This window comes from Nyctereutes procyonoides, unplaced genomic scaffold, assembly GCF_905146905.1.
Source record: "Nyctereutes procyonoides isolate TBG_1078 unplaced genomic scaffold, NYPRO_anot_genome, whole genome shotgun sequence".
In the NCBI taxonomy this organism is placed as follows: Eukaryota; Metazoa; Chordata; class Mammalia; order Carnivora; family Canidae; genus Nyctereutes; species Nyctereutes procyonoides.
The window spans coordinates 14,416,492-14,441,783 of NW_026575141.1; the positions used below are offsets into that span (position 1 = coordinate 14,416,492).

The 25,292-nt window shown below is 37.7% G+C and overlaps 1 protein-coding gene across 3 annotated transcripts in view; it reads left to right on the forward strand.

The window, feature by feature from the left end:
• CDK14 (cyclin dependent kinase 14) overlaps nucleotides 1-25,292 on the forward strand; it is a 564,290-nt gene that overhangs the window by 348,337 nt on the left and 190,661 nt on the right. For all 3 annotated transcript variants that reach the window (XM_055307507.1, XM_055307508.1, XM_055307506.1), the window contains one exon: nucleotides 8,321-8,414. In XM_055307507.1, the coding sequence (XP_055163482.1) occupies nucleotides 8,321-8,414 (94 nt within the window). The remainder of the gene's footprint in view (nucleotides 1-8,320; nucleotides 8,415-25,292) is intronic.

Genomic DNA, 25,292 nt, shown 5'->3' on the forward strand with positions numbered 1-25,292 from the left:
AGAAAAATAATAACCTCTAGGTCCTGTTTTATACTTCTTAATGTGAGATAATCATTTACTGGGTTAATTAACATCTTGTAACATTAATGTCTTCATGAGAAAATTAAGTATACTCCATTTGAAATGCCATATGTCAAATGCAGATATTATTTGAGTATAAGAGCTGATGGATCTAATTAATCCCTATTTTTGTTGAAGGATATAGTTATCCAACAGGATTTTAATAAACAGGTACATTACATTGCATCTTAGCTGGTGACATTGGTGACCAATCCTCTTTTGTTCAAGTCTGGGAGGGCTGCTATATTGCCATAACCACTTTGATTCATTTGAACTGTGTCTTTAAAAGTAAGAGACCAAATTCTGATTCTGAGAACCTTGATAGTTCTGGTCTATTTATATGTAAATACAGTACAGTTGCAGGAAGTGACCAGAAAAGCATGGAGTTAGGGGACCTAACCCAGTCTGAGAGATCAAGAAGTCTCCCCAGAGAAGTGGTGGTGATCTTGCTCTTCCCTGCTCTGATGGAGAAAAGCTTTTGCCCCTTTTCTAGAACTTCCATTTTTTCTGCATTCACACTCCCCACTGATGCCCCAAACTTAATAGTTCAGATAAATTTTTCATTTGCCATTGAGTATGCATATGCATTTTCAAATACCTTTATATCAAAATTCATCTCTGGTTAGCTTGCTGCCCATTATTTCACGTCGAACCTTACTGACATGTCACGGTCTAGCCCGCAGTTCTAGGTGGCTCCTGCTGCTTCTAAGAAAAAGTTCATGGGGACGCCTGGGTAGCTCAGGGGTTGAGCGTCTGCCTTAGGCTCAGGGCGTGATCCCACATCGGGATCCCTGTGAGGAGCCTGCTTCTCCATCTTTCTGTGTCTCTGCCTCTCTCTCTGTGTCTCTCATGAATAAATAAATGAATAAATCTTAAAAAAAGAAAAAAGAAAAAGTTCATCAGAAAGCACAGAGGTTGTTTTTCTTTCACATAGTGAAAACTCAAAATGCAATGGCTTTTCTACTTAAAATGACCAATTCTGTATAAGGTCCCAAGGAGATGCAGTCCATTTTCATTTTTGTAAATAATAAACTTGAAATTTTAGAAAGGTTTTAAACTTATAGAAAAATTGTAAGGACAATAGAGAATTCCTATATACTCCTCACCTGGTTTCCTCTGTTGCTAACATCTTACATTACTGTATGTACTGTGTGCTTATGGTCCTTTTTTCTCAACTAATGAATCTACAGTGTTTTATTGCTATGAACTAAACAGATTTATTTTGATTTCACTAGTTTTTTCTTAATTTCTTTTCTTGTATTTTAGGATCCCATCCAGGATACCACATTACATGTAGTTGTCATGTGTTTTTAGTTTCCCCTGGGTTATGATGCTTTCTCAGACTTTCATTTTTCATGAACTTGAAAGTTTTGAGAAGTACCAATCAGGCATTTTGTAGACTGTCCCTCAGTTTGGGTTTGTCTAATGTTTTGGGGAGAAAGACCACAGAGGTGAAGTGGACATTCTCATCATATCATGTCGAGGGTACATGCTATCAACATGACTTATCTCTGATGATGTTAATTAACTTTGATCATATAATGAAGGTCCGGTTTGCCAGTTTTCTCCATTGTAAAGTTATCATCCACCTCCCATGCCCACTCCTATACCCTACTCTTTTAAAACAGGTTAATTAGCTCCACTCTTAACTTTGTAGTAGAGGGAGAGGGGAGGGAGGCTTGCATTGCTTTGGACTCATTCAGTCACCAAATATTTTTGAGCCCTTTCTATGTGCTGACATGCTGCTCTGCCCCAGGAATGAGATGATGAACACAACTTTATCCCTGATCTTGGTCTTCCATCTAGAGGAAACACAGCCCAAAAAAGGAGAGATGAGTTAATATCCTTTGTGAGGAAGGAAACAAACCAGAGAATGGAGGGTGAAATATGGGGCCTGGGCAGTAAAAGGAAACCTGCCTTACGTATGGTGGCTGGGAAAGACATTTCTGAAAGGAGCTGTTTGACTCCAGACTAACAAGAGGCACTTATCCATGCACAGGATGAGGGGAAATGTATTGTGAGAGCAACATTAGCTCATGCACTGTCCTAAAATGGGGAGGAGGATGGCATGTTTCAGGAAAAGAAAGCAGAGCAGCATGACCAGACAGAAGAAATCTCATGGATATGAAATTGATGAATATGTGGGGACTTGACACAGGTCTCCATTCTTAGTTTTAAGGTAGAAAGAAGCTTAAGATATAATTTAAAAAAATCTAATTCCTCTCCTTTATCAATATAGAGACACCGGTGTTTGATGTGGATAGAAGAAGAGCAGATGGAAAGAAAATAACTTGAAATCCTTTCCAAACACAGCAACTATATTTATATTACACAATATTATATTTATTTTCATTTATCAGGTAAAATTTTAATATTTATAAAAATAAATGGTAGTACTTCCATACAATAAAATTTGGCCTAAACACAAAACAAAAACTTCTAAAAAAAGTTCATAAAAGTGAATTCTCCTTTCACCCTATCCATTATTCAGATCAACTCCCCAAACTCTCTATTTTGAGAAGAAATCCCTTTGGGAGTGGTTGTATAAGCACTTTTATTAAAAACCACCCTACACGTTTGCTCCTAGTTTATTTCTCACTTAAAAATACTCTAAAAAGGGGATCCCTGGGTGGCTCAGCAGTTTGGCGCCTGTCTTCGGCCCAGGGCGTGATCCTGGAGTCCCAGGATCGAGTCCCACATCGGGCTCCTGGCATGGAGCCTGCTTCACCCTCTGCCTCTGCCCACCTCCCCCCCTTTATCATGAATAAATAAATAAATTAAAAAAAAAGACTCTAAAAAAAACTTTAAGATTAAAATATTCATCTTCAACCATGTTTTAAGAATCTACTAGTGTTTTGGTAAAATGCACAGAAACTTGTAAAGCATACTGACCACAGGAAAACTGCTGAGGAAAATAGTGAAAAGCCAGATCATGTCTGAGAGCCCATTTCTAGTACTGATTTATTCACAAATAATCATAAATGTAGTTTCTTTTGTTTTTCTCCATAACTGATGAAGATGATTTCTTCTGTTTACAAGTATGCTTTTAGGCAAGTGAAGGGTAACATAGATCAGGATTTGGCAAACTTCGTCTGTAAAGGAGCAGTAGTACATATTTCAGGGTTTTCAGGGCATATGGTCTCTGCAGCAGCTACTCAACTCTGCTCTGAGGATGAGAACGCAGCATAGACAACACATAAATTAATAAATCTTATTAACCCTGAAATTTGAATTTTATATAATGTTTGTATATTGTCAGATATTCATCTTGATTTTCTTTGAACCATTTAAAAAAGTAAAAGACATTCTAAGCTTGTAGGTTATAAAAACAGGCACCAGGCAGGATTTGGTCTGTGGTCTGTGCACCCCTGTGTATGATTGTATGTGCGCCCTCCACCCCCCGCCCCAGCCCCGGAGGGGAGAGAGGGCTTTTAGGAGAGTCGTCTCATTCATTTGCTGCCATGAGTGGAAAAGAATGAGGTGGCTTTACATCCAATGGCTGTAATTGCTTCTGTCCTTAAGACTATTTTATCTTCTGATCTGCCTGTAATCTGGATGTTCACCTGTATGTCCAGTTGGTGAGCTTTGTCCATCATGAATCCTGGAATGCAGAAAAAAATTGAGTCAAAGCCTAGGAATAAAAGGCAAATTCTTAGCCTAGTGTATGGACTTCTGCTCTCTTTAACTTTCTCTTCCACTTTCTAAGCAGAGCCATCATAATAGCATTTGGCTCTCCCAAGATTCCTCATGTATAGGGTACTGCTTTTGCATCTGGAATGCCCCATTTCCACTCTTGTGCCATCACACCATAACGCACCATATTCCACTTTTCTTGTCTTGTTAAACTTCAGGGGTTCAAGTTCTTCCACACTCTTCTACCTTGGGCTGAGCATGTCCTCCTGTACTTCTTTGCTATTTATCATGGGAATTACGTAGAATATTTTAGAATTACTGTGTTTATAGTATACACACATACATGAAGGAAACTTGATAGTTTTCCCCAAATTGACAATAATCCAAAAAGTTTACATGACCATGCCAATCAGGAGAAGTGAAGCTGAAAGAAAAGAAAACTTTTCCTTTTTTTAAAAAAAGATTTTATTTATTTATTCAGGAGAGACACACAGAGAGAGAGAGAGAGACAGGGACACAGGCAGGGGGAGAAGCAGGCTCCACACAAGGAGCCCGACGTGGGACTCGATACAGTGACCCCAGGATCACATTCTGGGCCAAAGGCAGGCGCTAAACCGCTTCGCCACCCAGAGATCCGTGAAAAGAAAACTTTTCTCTACTATCAGAAAGGAAAGTCACCATTTTTTTTTTTTTTGGAAAGTCATCATTATGCTAGAGGAAAGACTAAGTTATCTCTGTATTCTCTTTGTAGGAAATATTTTAGAATTCTTATAGAAGAGGTAATCAAAGATTATGCAGCCAGAATTATGGAAAGAAAAGTATTAGAGAGGTGTGTCAGTCAATAAATAGGTTACATCATTTTTCTGAACTTAATATTATTTGTTATATGTGTTAGCTTTTAAAACTTTGTGATTTCTTTTGGTTTCTTTTCTCATCCTGAGTTCACTTTTGTGCTCAATTTTTCATAATTTTGTATACTTTTTCAAATTGATTGATTAACTTTAGAGAGAGTGCACATGCAAGCAGGGGGAGGGGCAGAGGGAGAGGAGAAGAGAGAATCTCTAGCAGACTCCTCACTGAGCACAGAGCCTAATACAGGGCTCGATCCCAGGATCCTGAGATCATGACCCGAGTTGAAATTAAGAGTCAACCACTTAACTGACTGAGTCACACAGATGCCCCAATTTTGTATACTTTGTCAAAATAAGAACTCCCAAATTGACCTTCAGCTATAAAAACTTGTCCCTCCATAATAATAATTACAAAGAATTATCAATTCTGCTGCACCTGAGTGGCTCAGTCAGTTAAGTGCTTGGGATTCCCTCTCTCCCTCCCCCCTCTCCCCTTGCCTCTCTACCCCCACCCTGCTCTCTCTCTCTCTCTCTCTCTCTCTCTCTCTCAAATAAATAAATAAATAAATCTTAAAAAAGAATTATCAGTTATGCTTAAAATCTTATTTTGAACCGTGGTGAAGAAATCACACATCTGCAGCAGAAATTAAATTTGAAAGTTTTTAATTTGAAAGAACTGAAGAATACATGAGCATGGATGGGTTTTTCATACATTATCTTACCAGGTAAGGATTAACTAATCCTGTGTGAGAGTTTGTACACACTGCATTCTGTGACAGCTTAAATTGTAAGCTTTGTGACCAGTTCTTATTCTTGAAAAATTTAGACTATGTGGGTGATAATTACATAATTATTCAAATGGGCAAAGAAGCAACAAATTAAAGGAGACATTTCCTGAAATAAGATTATATACCATAAGTATAGAATTTAAGTGATTGAATTCTCTTTCAGTAAACCATAGGGCAGTCAGCTTAATCCATCGAGAGAGGGAGTGCAGAGTAATAGAGGGTAGCAAGGGGGGAAAAGTGAAGCAGGCAATAGTCCCTTCATATTAAATTAAAGGGCTTTTATTGCTGTGTGGCAATAAGGCAGCTCCAGTAATAAAGCATTCTGCTATGCTATAATATGTTGACACGTTTGATACTTCTACTTTCTAATTTTCTTGTGCATTCTATCTGCATTTATACATCCTTTAAGGAATTCTGTCAGCTTTATTAGTATATCCTCATACATCTTTGGAAAATGATATCATCAGGAATGACCATTAGAAATGAGAGTCCATGTTCCTTAGCCAGCTAAGTAGTTAAAAGCCTATGGAAATGCTGTATCATCGTATTCCAACTGAGTAAAATTGCAGCATAGATTTATCTTTTAATTGTTCTAAGTATCACATTATGGAAATGATAAGACCCAAGCCAGGGTAACAGCATTTCCGATAAGTGTGTATAATGGTCACCTCACCACCCAGCCCAGCTGGGTGCACAGTGGAGGCAGCTGTGGCTTCTGCCGAGGGTCTGCACACTCAGAGCTCTAGCTTGTGCTGGGAAAGACTAAAGACAAATTGTAGTGAATAGAGAATATATTCTGAATGTTCAATAAAAATAAAGGGAAGATGCCAGTACAATTTAAGATCTAAGATATTTTATGTAAACATAAATGAGAAGATAGTAGAAGAGCACCTGAATGGTATGATCAGTTGAGCTTGCAACTCTTGGTTTCAGCTCAGGTCCTAATCTCGAGTCCTGATAGTGAGTTATGATCTCGGGTTCTGAGATTGAGCCCCACATTGGGCTCCATGCTCAATGCAGAGTCTGCTTGGGATTCTCTCTCATTCTCCCTCTGCCTCCCCTGCCTAGTGCTCAATCTCTCTAAAATAAATCTTGAAAAACAAATTTTTAACAAAAGAAGACAGTAGATATGTAGGTCAGTAATCTTAGAAAATTATTGGAGTAAAAATTTGGAAAGCCACTAAATGGTAGTTTTAGATTTAACCAGGCATCTGAAGCACTGATATTTATAAGAATATCATTGCATTTTAATATGCTAATAAAATGATTGTCAAAAGTATGTTGTGTCTCAAATCTTAAATGAAAACAACTTGTGTTAAACCCAATCTGCCTAGAACACTGATTTTAAAATGAATTCTTGGCTATTTAAATGGAATTATTTTGATGATATATAAAGTAGCATTTCTTTGATTTTAGTCATTTTGATTCTATTTACTTTTAGTGTTTAATTTGGAGCGAAATTATGTGCTGTAATAGAGAAGAAATTTCTGCAAATGCATCACTTCTTTAATTCTATACTTTGTTTATGTACAACTGTGATAACAACTGGGGCAGTTCTAGAAATATAGTCCCTTGTCCTTAACCTCAAAAGGATCTAAAATAAGTTAAAGACACAAGGGTTTTGCTCACCCTAAGTTAAATATGAATGCAGCAATTGAAGAAGTGTCCCAATATGTTCATGATTTCATTAGAGTACTTTTAGGAAACATAAACCCATTTAAGGTAGAACCATCTAAAAAATGTGTGTGTGTGTGTGTGTGTGTGTATTTATTTACTTATTTATTTATTTATACACATGTATATCTTGGAGAATTGCTAGAAGGTAGAGAATGCTAGCAAAATCAACGGATTATCTGAACATCCAGTCCTTAGGAAGGCAGGAACGAGGCCATTTCAGGGTATTTCATCTGCATGAAGACCCTTCTTGCTAGTGCTCTGCCATTAATGTGACTTATCCCATTGATATAGGCTACTTTTTTTCAATCCCTCTCTCAAGTGATTGTTCTTTAAAGTCCCAGCAGAAGTATCTCATTGGCTCTCTGCCTGTACTATGGATTGGTTGTTCCCACTAGGTTAGATTCAGGCCGCTGTCGTCTGGGAGCTAAGTCTTCTGATCTGCTAGCGTGCCTTGTTAGATAAGGACCATGAGCATAGTCTGCTGAGCTAGGAAGGGAAGTTGGCCGTGGTATATGGCGGATATGTTAAATGAGAACTTAACAGAATAAACTCATAAAGGGAGCTATTCTGTCTGCTGGAGTGTTCATGTAAGGCTTTATGGAAGAAATGGCCTTTAAATTAGATTATAGAAGCTGGGTTGGATTGATAAGTTAAAAGCAAATAAAAGAAGGAAAGAGTTGTAGTAGTGAAGCAATTTGAGTCAAGCTATATGGGTTTACGCCTAGCCTATGGGCAATCAGTCCAGCTTGGCGATCCTCATGGTAGCTGCCCTGAATAACCTGAACTACCTGAGTCAACACCCAGGGTCCAACCTAGATGGATTGAAAAAGGATTTCTTCAGTTTGTGTTCAGAATATTTGCAATTTTAAATAGATCTCCCCCCACACACATACACACACAGATGATTTTGGTGCAAAGAGAGTTTCAATAACTCCTGGACAGCTGGAGAAAGAGTATTTGTAAAACGGGGTAGGAAAGGGCTATTTGAAAAAGACTGTGGAGGCTTTCTAGATCAGGCTAAGGAGTTTCTTAACTGCTTCCACTAAATGAGATGGAGTATTATATTTTATTGGTTGCCACCATTTTCTGAGCCCAGTGTAGCTAGCTGCAGCTATTAGGGATGTTTCAGGACACCAGACAGAGAGGGAAAGGAAAGACATGGGGTCTAGATGTACATGGCACAGCCTTTGATACTCACTAAGAATGTCATTTATTCATTGTCTCTCCTCTATAGGAGTAGATGTCCTAATTCCAGATTTAATTTTCCAGATTATATTGGAGTTTTGGTATAACTCATTCTTCTCTCTTTAGGGGAGTCGGCTGCATCTTTGTTGAAATGATCCAAGGAGTTGCTGCTTTTCCAGGAATGAAAGACATTCAGGATCAACTTGAACGGATATTTCTGGTAAGTTCTTTACAGAGTGCTTCTGAGAAAAATTGGTTTCTAATTCATCCCTTGATGACAAATTGTACAGTGCTAGTGGAAAATGATTTTAAACAAATTTATGGGTTGTCACATTTAATTCTAATGTATTTTTGCACCTCTGAAAAAGCAGGAAATAAGTTAAGAATTGTGTTTTTAAACTGTACATGCATAATGTGCCAAAGTGGTAGGAAACGATAGGATGTCGGCAGCAATATGAAATAGTGGGGTTAAAAATGAGGGCTCTGGCAGAAGAATTTCAAACAGTTTATGTAGATGCCCCCCCCCAAGTGGGTGGAGCTTAACTCCCTCCTGTCCTCACCCACTGAAATATGGCTTTGATTGATAACTTTTCCCATAAAGTACAGCTTGGAAAAAGGAGAGTAACTTTAAAATGGAGAACAACCAGGTCTTCAAGGCCAGCATCATCACAGACAAGTCATGTTGATAGACTGTACCTCTGATATAATGTGCCACTTCACCTCTGTGGTCCTCCTCTCAAAAACTCTAACCCTGTTCTAATCATGAAAAACACATCACACAAACTCGAGGGACATTCTACCCAATACCTGATTAGTACTCCTCAAAACTGCCAGGGTCCTCAAAAACAAGGAAAGTCTGAGAAATTGTCATAGCCCAGAAGAGGCTAGGGCGGCATGACAACTCCACGTCACGTGGTATCCTGAATGGAATCCTGGAACGGAAAAAAGACATCAGGGAACACCAGAGACATCCGAGTAAAGTGTGCAGTTTAGTAGATATCAGCGTACATTTCGTTGTGACAAATACACCATTTAAGATTTAATAGAAATCAAAACCGCAATGAGATACCACCTCACACCAGTGAGAATGGCACAAATTAACAAGACAGGAAACAACAAATATTGGAGAGGATGTGTAGAAAGGGGAACCCCCCCAAGATACAGATGTAGTGAAATGCTGGGACACCTGCACCCCATGTAGTGAAATGCTGGGACACCTGCACCCTGTCCATAGCAGCAGTGCCCACAATAGCCAAACTGTGGAAGGAGCCATGATGTCCTTCGACAGATGAATGGATAAAGAAACTGTGGTCTATATATACAATGGAATGTTACTCAGCCATCAGAAAAGATGAATACCCACCATTTGCTTCGATGTGGATGGAACTGGAGGGTATTATGCTGAGTGAAGTAAGTCAATCAGAGAAAGACAATCATCATATGGTTTCACTCATATGTAGAATATAAGAAATAGTGAAAGAGATTATAGGGGAAAGGAGGGGAAATGAGTGGGAAAAATTAGAGAGGGAGACACCTAACTCTGGGAAACAAACAAAGGGTTGCAGAAGAGGAGGTGGGTAGGGAGTTGGGGTAACTGGGTGATGGGCACTGAGGAGGGCACTCGATGGGATGAGCACTGGGTGTTATGTTGGCAAATCAAACAAACCTCAATAAAAACAAATGAAAAAACATAATAAGATTTAAAGAGCAAATGGGTGAGGGGTATACAGGAATCCTCTGTACTGCTTTTCAGTAAATCTAAAACTATTTTAAAAAGCATTTCAATTTTTAAAAATCTGCACAAAGAGACAGTAAAATGTGTTCTGGTGCCAGACGATCTGGGTTTATCACCTGCACTGTAACCTTGGACAAGGGACTTAATTATCTGAGCCTCAGTTTCCCTTGGGAGAAACAAAGGCTAATAACAGTACCTATCTCATAGGTTGTTTCAAGGAATAATTGACTTAAAACACATAAAATGCCTTTAAAACTATGCCTAGCACATAGTTAATACCCTGTAAGTTATTATTTTATCCAATCATTTAATAGTGAATATTTTTAATCTGTAGAATTTCCACATTAGCTAATATCCATATAAACCTGTTACTTAAAACATGTAATCAGAGCTAGACAAATTAAGGTCTTTGGTAAAAGGATTCAAGCTGTATGTATTGCAGCAGTCAACCACATTATCATACTTGTCCCTTCTTTAATTAAATTCTCATATGAACTCAATGGGGCAAGTGTTAGTATGGACCATAGAAAGAGAGAAACTTAGCATATTAGCATGTATGTTAGTTATGCAAACGAAGCACTAAAGTATAGCTTTCATATTAAGTTTAAGGACCCAGGAGGGTGTAGTGATAAGAGTTGAGATTCTGGGCACCCCGGGTGGCTCAGCGGTTTAGCGCCGCCTTCGGCCCAGGGTGTGACCCTGGAGACCCAGGATCGAGTCCCATGTTGGGCTCCCTGCATGGAGCCTGCTTCTCCCTCTGCCTGTGTCTCTGCCTCTCTCTCTCTCTCTCTCTCTCTCTCTCTCTCTCTCTCTCATGAATAAATTAAAAAATCTTAAAAACAAACAAAAAAAAAGAGTTGAGATTCTCCATCACTACTGCATTCACCTTGACATCAGCAGTAAAATGATTACAAAAAATGAACAATGGAAACCAGGGAATCAAAGCACAGATGATTCCTCCATGCTTGTATGCTATACCCCAGTGCCCCTGTACATCATAGCAGATGGACAAATAGCAGAGTCCCTAATATTATAGAAACCTTCTTCCAAGTGTTGGTATATTGATTTCTTCTCCCAGAAGCTGTCTGTATCCACTTTCCTTTTAATTTTACTCATTTTTTAAAGTTATTTATTTATTCATGAGAGACACAGACTGAGAGAGAGAGAGGCAGAGACATAGGCAGAGGGAGAAGCAGGCTCCTCGCAGGGAGCCCGATGTGGGACTCGATCCCGGATCCCGGAATCACGACCTGAGCTGAAGGCAGGTGCGCAACCACTGAACCACTGAGGAGTTCCTAATTTTACTTATTTTTTATGCATAAATTCCCACACCAAATGTTAAAATAATGTCTTATGATTATATAAACAATGCATCTTTATGCAGAAAATTTCCAGTGTCCAAAAGTATAAAAGCTGAAAAATCACCCTGTCCTAGTAAGCAGAGAAAACCACATTTAATATTTTTATATATATCCATTTCTACACGTTAAAAAAATTGAATCATATTTTATATACCTTTTGTAACTTTCTTTTTTCACTTAACAATATGTAATTAACATTTTTCATTGAAAAAATGAATCCAGAAACTTATTTCTAATGACAAAGGAGTGTTTCATTGCATGGACAAGACATTATTTGCTTAATCAGCCCCATATTAATAGCTTGTTTACAATTTTTAACCATTATGAAAAGCTGCTAGATGCATCCTTTGCAAACTAATCCTTTTAGTTAAAAATAATTATTAGAATTGCAAGTCTTTAATTCAATAACATTTAATTTTCATAAATTTATTGACTGTTGTTACACTTTGATCCCTTCATCTAAAGTCATGAAACACTTCCTTCTCCTTGTTCCTAAGAAAATCTCCTACTGAATTGATTGAGATTGTACTGAGCCTGTAGATTATATTAGGAAGAAAATGTGCAAAATTGAGTTTTCCCACCTAAGAATAAATTAAATTTCCTTATTAACATTTTATGGTCCTTTACATAAATGTACATTTTTTATAAGTGTTTTCTTTTCCTATTTTCTATGTAAGTTTTTCTTTTCATTCAGTTACTTTCCAGAACTATTTTCTTAAAAATATAATGAACTTTTAAAATTTTGTGTCATGGGATCCCTGGGTGGCGCAGCAGTTTAGCACCTGCCTTTGGCCCAGGGCGCGATCCTGGAGACCCGGGATCGAATCCCACATCGGGCTCCCAGTGCATGGAGCCTGCTTCTCCCTCTGCCTGTGTCTCTGCCTCTCTCTCTCTCTCTCTGTGTGTGACTGTCATAAATAAATAAAAATTAAAAAAATAAAATAAAATTTTGTGTCATTGAAAAAAATAGCAGAAGAAGGAATCTCAATGGGCTATGATTTGCATCATATAGATTTTTATACTAAAACATATCTTCAAATATTTACCCTTTTAATTTATTTGAAGCTCAACTATAATAATAATAATAATAATAATAATACTAAATTCTGAGAATAATTTCCTAAACTTTAGTTTCACCCTGTTCACTCTCTGATAATTATTGAATAATGCATATATAACCTTGTTAATTCCTAATTTTTATACAATATCACTAATTTACTATATTTGAAATCAGAAAACTTCAAAAAGGAATCATATAGAAAGAAATGTCTTCATATATGCATTATTTCTGGATGAAGTTAAAAGAAAAGAAATAGTTATGTAAATGAAATATATGCTACAGCAATAGAACCAAAAAATGAGTTTCATAAAGGCATATTTTATTGCTTATAGCTTAGTCAAAGTTTTCATTTCATATATTATTTTTATTATAATGCAGTGATTTGTGATAGGGATTATCTTGTTGGATTGCTTCCTGTTTGCAGATTTGCCTATTATTTTTTAATTTTATGGGAATAGTTCCCTAATTTTATGGATATTCAGAGACCTTTGAGGTATGACTAGATTTTTAATAAATCAAAGAAATAGATCATTACAGATTTCCCATTCGAATATTGGTACATGAAACTACTGTTTGCTCCCATTAGAGCACAGAGCCCTTAAATGCAGATAAACATCATGATTGATGGTAATAATTTCTTCATTGACTGTAGTTTTTTTTAACATGTGTAATGATTTTAACAAGTAAAATGTCCTTTGGTAATTAGGAGATAAAGATCATTGTCTATATAAAATTCCTGCTTTAGAATTAAATAATATTATGTTTTGCTCTGAAGAATGAGACATGACCTCAAAGAGAAATCTACAAACTTCTTGAGATAATAAATATTATCACATTAAATACTTTTTTCTCTACAGAATTGTTCAAATTTGCAAAAAGCTGTATGTCCCATCAAACAAACAGCCTCTCTCAGGAGCTGTACGGTCATTGGAATAAGAAATTTTACTAGCCCAATATAGTTGAATCACTGGGGAAAAAAATGCTTTTACTTGGTAACCTTTTATATCTGGTCTGAATCTGAATTACTATTAAAGTGTGATTAAATCCACTTTCACAGGCTTCTCATATAAATTGCCAGAGACTCTTCTAAAGTGGCCATTCTATATCTGGCCTCTGGTAAAGCATTGCCAAGGAGATAATCAACTTTGAGAAGTCATGAAACATGGGATTATTTGGTTTGTTTTTAATACAGGGATTAAGTCCATCCATTCATCTGTGAACTGTGTATAGAAAGGTGGTTAATAACTTTGAAGAACAAAATTAATAGCTTGCTATCCAAGGTAACTAATATAATTAACTCGCACACACTAAGTCTTTACAACAAATATGAAAGGCAACAAAGACCATTCAGTAGAGTCCTTATATTTTTTCTTCTGAAGGTTTTGTCTTTTTTCTCTTTCCCTCCTTTGGTGGAAAGAAGCAGTTTACATTTTTAACAAGTGCATTGAATTTATTTCTGCAACCTAATAACTGCGTTGATATATATTAGGTGAGCTGGCTCTGCTACAATCTGAGATTTCAACCACTAAATCATTTTCCTTGAAATTGTGATGCTCATATGCAAGAAAGGAAGGAAGTGATGGAAGTTTGACAAATTATATTCAAGACATTTTGAATTGCCATGTGAATGGGCACCTGCTTGTCTAAGTAGTAACTGATGTTAGGTGAAAAAAGTGATTTATATTCATTTCCTCAGCATTACCTATTTCTTACTGTGGCATGAGGTATTCTATTCACCTGTGTTAGTTGCAAAAATAAGCAGTAGATGTATTCATCCTGGTAAATATATATTCAGAGTGACAAAAATCAGAACTAGTAAAAAAAATTGTATTCTAATCACATTGTTTGGAATTGAAAAAGAAATCCACTTGGTGGAACCCTGGGAATATGTGTCTCTCTCATTTCACGACAGCTGAACAAATGGCAGAGAATGCTTGCACAGCTGCCTGAGACCTTTGGCAGATGCTTCTGGGTTTGTGTGGCTTGTGGCCCAATATAGAGCAGCCATGACAGAGGAGCTGGCATGAATCTGTTGTGGGGGCCATTGTTGTTCTCCCTGCCTCTGAATGTTGATAACCCTGAGGATCTCACCTCTCCCTGTCTTCTAGGTCTTCAGGTTTGCCATGAAATTTCATCCACCAGTTTGTTAACCTGTTGTACATTCCTTGATTGGTACAGTTGTTAAAATGTTCCTCTTCCTCATATATATGTCATTCAGAATACATATGTGTATGTGTGTAATATATGTGCGTGTGTGTGAAAAGAGCCACTTGAAGCTATATGAAAGCTATTAGACTTTTGAATCAGATCCTTCCTTAAGCCTCTGTGTTTTACAATGGACTAACGTAAAAATGTGATCTTCAAATTCAGTTCTAGTCCTTGTTTCCTCATCTTGGCTCCGTTTCCAGGCTCCTAGCTAGAGTGATAACCGTGATGTTTCATGACTGCCTAGAATAGCCATATAGGAAGTAAGAGAAAGTTGGTGGCCATTACCTTTGATGGCTGTTACCATCCAATTGGTTGTACGAGGCACATTGTTAAGATGGAATATCTGGATCACACATTGTATCCCCAGTACCACTATTGGATTTGCTTGAGGTTATTCCTGGCTTACTTTTTCAGTACTCAACTTTGCAGCACTAAATACAAGGGAGATGTAAAGGAACTGTGTGCCATGGTGTCTGCCTGGGGAAACTGTCATCAAAGTGGGCAGGCAAGAGATATCTTTAAGAATAAAACAGTCAGAAAAAAACAAAAAACAAACAAACAAACAAAGAATAAAACAGTCAGGACAGCCCCAGTGGCACAACGGTTTAGCACTGCCTGCAACCTGGGGTGTGATCCTGGAGACCTGGGATAGAGTCCCACATCGGGCTCCTTGCATGGAGCCTGCTTCTCCCTCTGCCCGTGTCTCTGCCTCTCTCTCTCTCTGTTCTCTCATGAATAAATAAATAAATTTTAAAAATTAAAAACAAATAAACAGTCATAAATAATTACTGAGTTATTTGTCAGCAGAAGAGAGACCCAGTAACAGTGGCAGATCCTGTACTAGTTAAAATACTGAACTCAATAGTTAAATCTTGGGTTCTAATCTTGAGTTACTGTTTTCCGTGGATAAGTCACCTTTTCTAATTGAGGTACAGTTTCGGCATCTGTAAAGGGAGGAGTTGAACTAAATGACTTCAATAAGGTCTTGCAGCTTTAACCTTTTTAAACTCTAAAAATGCATGATATTACAGGATCATGCATAAAGGCTGTGGGTGTTTAAAGAGAAAATTGCTAAGACAATTTTTGTCAAGCACTGAAGAGAGTATAAGATTTGAAGTGGAATAAGAGAGATGGGGATATCAGGCAATGGTACAGAAGTAAAGTGGGGACAGTAGGTGTCTGTCTGGTATGGGTAGAAGGTGAGATTGGATGTTCAAGATCAGACTTTGATACAGTGAGGACTTTATATCTTATTTTAGCTATAAAGTAATAATGAGATAATATAATTTTTTAACCAGAGTAATAATGTTAAAATGGCATTTTAGCAAAATTAATACAGTATATGATGGTAAATTCAGCTACATGAACACTGTAGGGAACTAAGCAATACGTGTTGGGTTGAAGGATATTGGAAATATTAAATAGTAATTTTTAATAGTTTACTTTTTTAAGAGAGAGAGTACACACACATGAGCGCACAGAAGTGCAGTGCTGATTAGGAGGGCGGGGGTGAGGGGCAGAGGGAGGAGAGAGAATCCCAAGAAGGCTCTACACTCAGCTGGGAGCCTGAGTGGGGCTCCATCTCACAACCCTGAGATCATGATCTAAACCAAAATCAAGTCAGACACTTAACCTACTGAGCCACCCAGGTGTCCCATTCAATAATTTTTAAAGCCAATGTGAGAAAAACAATCAGGGAGATAAATTATAATACCTCCCACCCTGGAAACAAATGCCTCTTTTAATTTGTACATGTTTCTTTCAAGCCTTATCAACAGGCAGAGTTATTTACATGGTGGCAAATCTTTTTCAGAGTGTTAAGTTTATAAAAAATAAAGCAGAAAAATTTAAAAACAGTATGAAAATAAATAAAAATCATCATTCAGAGCTAACCAGTATTAAGCTTTTTTGTATTATCTTTTTTTTTAAAGGATTTTATTTATTTGAGAGAGAGAGAGGAGGAGAGAGAGCACAAGCAGGGGGAGGGGCAAAAGGAGAGGGGAAGCAGATTCCCTACTGAGTAGGGAGCTGGGGCTCCATCCCAGGACTCCAGGATCATGACCTGAGCCAAAAGCAGATGCTTAACTGAGTGTGCCACCTAGCACCCCAGCTTTTTTGTATTTCCTTTTCTAGGTTTTCACAATTGAGTTAATAATAAATTTATAGGTTTTGTATCCACTTCTCTTTATTTTCACATTAAATTGGGAGCAATTTCCAAGCCATTAATATATACTCAAAAATATTATTTTAATTATACTGTAATATCTTCTAAATGTGCCCAAATGTACTAACACATTGCTGTATTACTAGATAATTTGCTTGCGGTTTTTATGCTACATTAAGCATCACATATTTTTATCTCATTCAGTTATTCTTTCAGCAAGAATTAATAGGCACTTATTCTGTGTCAGGCACTGTGCCTACAGTCAGTGGTAGGACACAGTCCCTGCTCACCTCAAAAGTACTGTCAACTGGGCTACATTTTCTCATCAAAAAGATGTTGCAAAATTGTTGTGATCCATCTTGGATATAAATGATACAAAAGAGAAAGGAATAAAAAAATCACTTCAGAGTTTCAACCTTGGGAAACAAAGTGATTAGTGAGATCATTGAAAATAATGGGAACATTGAAAAGGAATGCCCCCGGAGAGGAAGAAAAAGACAGCTCAAGTTACTGGACTTTCTTATGGCAGCAGAGGACCTCCAGTTGGGGATGCCCACAAATCGTACAGAAAAGAATCAGGAGAGAGATTGAAGCTCAGGGATTGTTCACTCAAAGCAGACAAAGTTGGGTCCCAAACCATACTAGTTTTTGAATAATGAAAAGTTGGAGGGGGAAATGCAGTGGAGTGCTGCCTTAACCTTACAGATGCTCGTAGTTTGTGGAGGCTGGGGAGGAGGTAGGGAAGCTAGACCAGGAGAAAATCAGTGCAGTGACACAAAAGTCAGTGTAAGGGTGAGCAGCAGAGAGGTGAAGATAAGTAAGGAGGGAGACAAAAAAAATCATTCCCTCCAGGAAATTACAGACCAATTCAGGTCTATTTAGCTAGTGGGTGGGGTTAGCAATCCTTTTTGTGTTCCCTCAATATGTTTCTTGCTCTGCCTGTACAGCATGTGGCACACTGTATTTGCTCATTAAATGTTTTTAGACCAGAGGAGAAGGGTTTCCTGTTAAAGAAATTGAAGAGTCGACACAGAATATACATCTGAGTTTAATTAGAAAAGTTTGGACTGTTCATGGTTTTCAAAGAAGGCTTAAAATTCTCCTCAGTGTCTCAGGGAGAAGGTGGGGGGTAGGCTCAAGGGAGACACACTTTTTTCAGCCACTCCATTCCTGGCTCTGCCTTTATTAAGATTTTGTGTATGAAACACATCTCACTGCTGAAAGAGAGGTTGAGAACCCCTGGATGAATGATATCCTAAGATCCTCCCAGGTCAAGGTTCTATGAAAAAAAGACCACATGGAAGAAAAATGATAGAGATCCAATGAAAGTGAAGATGTGGAAGAAATAACATTTGAGTGATTGATATAGGGAGACATTAGATAAACATTCTAAAAAGAAAGTTCTAGGGACACCGGGGTGGCTCAGCAGTTGAGTGTCTGCCTTCGGCTCAGAGCGTAATCCTGGAGTCCCAGGATCGAGTCCCACATCGGGCTCCCTGTGAGGAGCCTACTTCTCCCTCTGCCTGTGTCTCTGCCTCTGTGTGTGTGTGTGTGTGTGTGTCTCTCATGAATGAATAAATAAATCTTAAAAAAAAAAGTTCTGTGCTAATCAATAAGCTAATAGAAATTTTGGTAGCAAATTGCAATAGGCTCATTTGTCATAAAAAGAAACAAGGACAGGATGATAGCCCATTATAGAATAGCTAATCTCATTAATTTTAGTAAAGAAACTTCTATTTGAATATCAGCTGGTCGTTATGTAGAAATTTGAATTAGCTCACTTGGTGAAAAAAAGTATTTTTTACTTTGAGTATTCTTACATTTACATTATGGTGTTGCAAACTTTCTATAAATGGAAAATGAGAGTATTTTCATTAAATCATTCACTTTTCCATTAAGGTATTAATTTCTTCAACAAATGTTTGTTGTGGTTACTATGAGCTAAATGTTCTTCTTACTTCTGGAGAGATAGCAGTGCAATAAAACAAAGTCCCTGTTCTCTTGGATCCTGTATTCCTATGAAGGAAGATAGATAATAAGCAAATAAATGTATAATGTGTCTCATAAATGTTGCATGAGAGATACATATGGTGGTCTGGGAGGTTTCTCTCAGAAGGTGATATTTGTAAAGGTAGTGAAGAACCCAAGATGTGCAAATACTGGGCATCATTTAGATGGAGGAAATAGCAACTTGTGTGTCCATAATGATAATAGTATCCAAATCAGAGAGTTCTTATGCCTGAATTTGGTAAATTAAGGATCATTCTTTCTAGTGCATCAATGTGATTTTTAATACTCTTGTTATTTGACCTCCTTCATATAAAGCATTTCCTTCTGTGAGAAGTCCTTACTTTGTGTAAAGCATTAACTTCCTTTATCCATTACTATTCAGACATCAGAGCAATTTAAAAAAGTGAGTTGGAAGTACACCTCTGTGCATGTTTCAAGTTGGGATTATGTTGGAGCTAGGGATTTGAGCTTCCTGATTTAGTTCTCCAGAAATATTGGTATAGAGTGAAGAAAGTGGGAAATGTTTCCATTTTGGAGAGTAGAATATGGTTTAAAGGAGAGAAAAGAAAGAATATCTAGAGGATACAGAGAGCCAGAAAGCACTTTTTTTTTTTGGAAAGTCAAAAGTAGAGGAATTTCAAGAAAGAGAGATTATCAACTGCATCAAATACTACAGTGAGGTCATTAGAAGATGGTGCTGAAAAGAGGCCCCTGGCTGGTAACTTCTAAGGGAATAGTTCCAAGTGTTTTTAAAGTCAGATTACAGTGGGCTTAAAGAGTAAGTGAAAAATTAAAAACATTGAGTATAGACAACTTCTCTGCAAATGGCTGAGAGAAGGTGATTAGATATCCTCTTAGGGGTATTTTAAAAGACAAAATTTATAAATTTTATTGTATGTCATAAATATTTTTTTAAATAATGAAGATGAGGCTGTTTGTAAGGTAAGGAACACCAAAGATTAAAAACAGCTCATTTGATGGATCAAAATATTGGAATAGGCAAGAACAGATGGGTGACAGAGAGGTGTCTTGGCAATGTGGTTGAAAAGCTTTGCTGAAAGATAAGATAGAAGAAACGGGATGAAAGGGAAGAAGATCTGGCTAAATATTGTAGAGAAGTAAAAAGGAATGGAAAGGTATCATGATCTTACATTATTCAGAAATGAAGGGAGGGGATGGGGCTAACAGTGACGTGCATATGGGAGGGCAGACGTGGAGGGGAACGGATGGTATTTGCAGTGCTGGTGTAATGCCAAATGGTTTGTAAGTATCATGAAAAGAGAAGAAGGTAGTTGCTGACAACACTTGTTAATCGATTGTCAATTTGAGACATTATAAAATTAAAGTGCTATATTACTAGTTGCTATGATTTGTAACAGGAACACAGGATTGCTTTTAGGCATATCCACCCACCTGTAAATATTTCCCAATTGTTGCAGTCTTTACCAAAGACTTTTCTGGAGGTAATTGTTCTTCTCTGTGGTCTAACAGTCTTAAATTCTGGGAAATGTTTTAAACTAATATATCCCTGTTTTATATTACCATCTTGTTATTCATGACTTTATTGTCAGTATATGTGATTACTCACTGACTACTGCAGTTAACTCTTGTCATGTGACCCCTCAGAACTCTGAGTTAGAGGCACCTAGGTACCTCAGTCAGTAAGGTGTCCTACTCTTGATTTCATCTCAGGTCATGATCTCAGGGTCCTGAGATCAAGCCCCACATCAGGCCCCACACCTAGTGGATTCTCTAAAGATTCTCTCTCTCTCTCCTTCTGCCCTTACCCCCACCTCAAAAACAAAAACAAAAACCCACAAACAAAAACAAAAAAATTCTCTGGATTAGATCAACAGTCATTTTTTTAAAATATTTTTGTCTTAGTTCCAGGATCAGGAATTGAGTAGGGCAGTTCTGGATTTGATGGACTTGGTGTCTCTCACATGGTTGTAGAGAGATGGTGGCTGGAGCAGGAATAGTCAGAATCTGGTGCAGCTGGGAACTGGGCAAACATCTCTCTCTTCATAGAGTCTTAAGGTCCTGCATAGGTTCTCTCCATGTGGGTTAGTTTCAGCTTCCTCGTGGTGTAAGTTGGGTTCCAAGGGTGAGTGTACTAAAAGAACCAGGACAAAACTGCATGGTTTCTCTTTAACTTAACCTCAGAAGTCATTTAGTGGCTCTCTATCCATTAAAGCAGTCACATTTCTTCATCCGCAGTCAAAGGGAGGTGATGTAAACCCCAGTTCTAGATGAGAAGAGTGTTAAGAATGTTGGGGCCATGGTTTAAAACTGCCACAGTGATCACATAAATTTTCATTAGGCTTATCACCAAGTTGAGCTAGAAAATACAGTCTGGGAAACAATTTAATCGAGCTCTAGATTTTTTGTTGTTGTTGTTTTTTCCCCATGCTCCTTATAGCCATTACAGTACTACTTCCTATGATAAATATGAAACTGTGAATTGTCACAGAGTGTTACTTGGTAGGTCATGAGGTCCCTCGTTTGCTCACCCTCCTTTTCATCCTTTCTTGACTAACGAGTTCACAGATGTGTCAGACTGAAAAAGATGGTGAAAAAAATGCCATAGTGTGACACATCTGAGATAAGAGAGGAGGAGGTAACACTTCTTAGCAAATCCTCAGAATGTTTTCCATAAAGTAGATTTTCATAACTCAAAATTCTGCCATAATTAGTTTTTTTTTTTCATTTGCAATGTGCTTCGACATATAAGTCTCTTATTCTTCAGAACATTACCTTTGTTATCTCTTGTGGTTGGCAGCATCTAAGATGGCTTCCAGTGGTCTCCTTTCTTGGAGACCCTCCCCTTGAGTGTTAGTTGGGCCCAAGACTTGCTTCTAATGGACTAAAGCAGAAGTGATGGGATATTTGATGCGGCACTACTCCTGGGGCTAACTTATGAAAAGATTACTAATTCCTCTTGCTCACCCTCTCTTACCGCCTCACTGGCTGACTCGGAGAGGATCCAGCTGCCATGTTGTAAATTGTTCTGTAGGAGTAGTCACTAGTCAAGAAACTGATTTTTCCAGCTGACAGCCAGTGAAGACCGAAGTGTTGGCAACAGTTCTGTGAGTGAGCTTGGAAGTGGATCCTCCCTCAGTTCAGCTTTCATGTGACAATACAGCTATGGTGAACACTTTACTTACTACCTTGTAAGAGAGCCTGAGGCCGAGGCACCTAACTAAGGTGGACTTAATTCCTGACCAACAGAAACTGTGAGGTAATAAATGTTTGTTACTTAAAGCCCCTGAGTTTTGGAGTGACATGTTCTGTAGCCATACATAAGTACTGCACCTCCTTTGATCCCATGACCAAGGAAGGTGAGATGCTGTTATTTTAGTTTTATGGCTGAGGGAATAGTCTTCAGAGGTTACATGAACCTCTCTAAGAAGACATGTTTCATAAGTACCAGAACTGAGCTGAAATTCTAAATGTGCTGACTTTTCCTCCAAAATACTTTTTTTGTTTGTTTGTTGCGTGGTTGATTTTGCTCTGATTCATAACAAGGAGTGTGTATTAGAGTGGCCTGGGAATAATTTCCTGAATGCTCATCCTTGGACCTCTCTTAGGGCCTTCAGAATCAGTCTCTAAAGATGGACCTCTATGCGTTCTAACAAACAAGAAGTCCTGGGGTGATGAGTCCTCTTGGTTAAGAGCATCCACTCTAAAAGGCACATGTCCTACTTGAAATGTTATGGATGTTTTAAATTTTCTGGCCTGATATGACACCCTAAAAGCCTCATTAGTGTAGGCACACCCTATCCAAATATAGAAATCACCACTCCATCACACTAAGTCCTGTGTTTCTTCCAGGGATACTTTTGATATGACGCTCCAGAGGCCTGCCCTTACAACAAGTGTATTTGGGAGTTTCTTTTACATCACTTTATATTAATATTATTAGGTGACTAGAATTAGAATGTGTACCCAAGCAAAGACTTGTAATTATCATATCCAGTACTGTAACTTTTGTCTGACCTGATCATTTGATTAATATGCTGTTTCTCTCCCTTGTTTTGTGACCTAACTTTTCTTAGAAGAGTAGATACCTTAAAAGACTTCATTCACAAAGATAAATCTGTCCAGGCTGCTAATCTTTTTGTGAGACATGAGCTCATTTCAAATCTGACCTTGTATCATCTCCTGCCCAACCCCCTATAAGGGAATTTTTTTTTTTCTAAAGCCTTCTCAAAACATTCTATCCTAAATTGATCTCATGTCACATTACTATATATCTTGATAGAAAGCACTGGCTGTTTGATTAAAATTTGTCATGTAAAATAATCTACCCAAGTCATTGGAGCACATCCCCTAAAGAACAATTTTATACTAAGTCAAGTTAACAGATTATCTGACCTTGAAACTGAATTTGTCCTCTATCTCACTCATCTCTTTTGACAATGACAGTCATATGCTTTCCATGTAGTGCGTAGGCTGTGACATTTTTATATTCTTCCTAAAATCTCTTTGTCTGTGAGTTTAGTTGTACTGGAAAAGTGTTGAGAACTATCTATTTTAAATACAACATTCGAAGAATCTTTTCTTATTATAGTACCTGATGTAAACTTAGTCTCATTTGAAATAACTCTAGATATTAAAATTGTCAGCAAACTTGAGTCTCTGGGAATACATTCTTCTCCTGGACAAGAGGAAATGTCAGTCTGGTCATACTTTGCCTTTCATGCTAGTCGATCTCTGGTAAAGATGAAAGAATTGGTTTAGGGACACAGCCCATGCTACAAACTTCTGTGACTTTACACCTGCCAGAAGTTCTTCTCTCATGTCTAATGTCTACATACAACCCTTCTTTCTAAGTACTAGAAATATCCCCTCTCCCTCAGTGAATTTTTCTCTGGTTTCCCAATTACACGTTCTCTTTCCTTCTCCTGGAACCTCTTAGTCTCTTCACCCAAACTCTGATGTCTCCCTTGAGTGTTGACCTTGCAGTGCAGTTGTTTTTACTCTTCTCCGCCTAATATAGTTTAGGATTTAGGGGTGTGGGTGGGGAACACAGGAGTGCTTTGTGCAAATCAAGCATTAGTATACACTCTGACACTGCAGAGATATTGACTCGTGATGATAGAATTATCTCATAAATTATCACATTTCTTAAACTTCACTGTTTCCTTTTTAAAATGCATCTTTTAGGAGAACTCTGTGGGGATTACATGAAGAATGACTTTAAAATTTATTTTTTTTAATTTTTTATTTATTTATGAGAGAGAGAGAGAGAGAGAGAGAGAGAGAGAGAGGCAGAGACATAGGCAGAGGGAGAAGCAGGCTCCATGCACCGGGAGCCCGACGTGGGATTCGATCCCGGATCTCCAGGATCGCGCCCTGGGCCAAAGGCAGGTGCTAAACCGCTGCGCCACCCAGGGATCCCCTGACTTTAAAATTTAAAGACAATTTCTCTTCTTTTGTTTATTTGCTTAGAAATAGATGTGAGTGCATATTTTCCTTTAGGTTCTCCTTTTGCAGTTCATTGTTCCAATAATTTGTAAATCATCAGTGGCAGACGACATGTAACTTTCAGATGCAGAGATCATTTTACTGAAGCTCAGTAGAACAAATTACTGTCCATTTGCTCTAAGTAAAATTCAGTATTAAAAATGTTTGATGTTTGCCAAGTGAAAAGTAAATAGCTGAAAGGTATTAATAAGCCTTTCTTAGAAAATAATATTAGGTTCATGTCTCAGATTCCATTTTATTCCCAATAAGATGAAATATTGTTTATCAGTCACATGGAATAGTGATGTGTGTACATTTTGATCTAATTTTTGACACTTGGGATGTGATTCAATTCATTCAGCTGTTGTGAGTGCCCATGATACATACCGGACAGTGGGGTTTGGTGAATTTCTGTTTTGAAGAATTTTGGCAAAATTTTCTTTTCAGTACTTAGTACTGGGTGTGTCATTCTGAGGAAATTAGAAAGCTAAAATCATAAAGGAACTAAATTTGATTGCCATTCCTTATTAATTTTCTTCTTTATACTGAAATATTGTTTTTAGACATAAATAATCACTGTATAGCATGGCTTGTCTCATAATCTTGGTCTCTTGATATACCATAATGTCAAAGTAGATGTGACATGGGCAAAGTGTCAACTAACTTTGGTGAAATTATAGCCCTCTAGCAAAAAAGTTTTAGACAAATGTAGTAGTATTTGTTCATCTTGCCACATATTAAGCTCAATTTTTGCAAACAACAAAATTATTATAGAGGAAATCTCTTTGTCTTCTGCTGTTTTGCTGTGAACCTGAAACCTCTGTAAAATAAAGTCTTAGGGAAAAAAATACTATAGATCCATGAAAACAGAATACTGTTTGCAAAATCCATTCTTGCCCTCGGAGTCAGTTGTAAGATTCTCCCTTCAGGAGTTTTCTTTCTCTCAGTGAGACACAATGTGGAAGGGGATAGACACTCGGGAAATAACAATATTTATTGCTTGGCAGTGTAACGGTAGCTCTGCTGGATGGGGCAGGGAGGTGCAAAGAGAAGTAAATTCCAGTGATTGAAACAAAGGAGCAAATGGTGTAGTG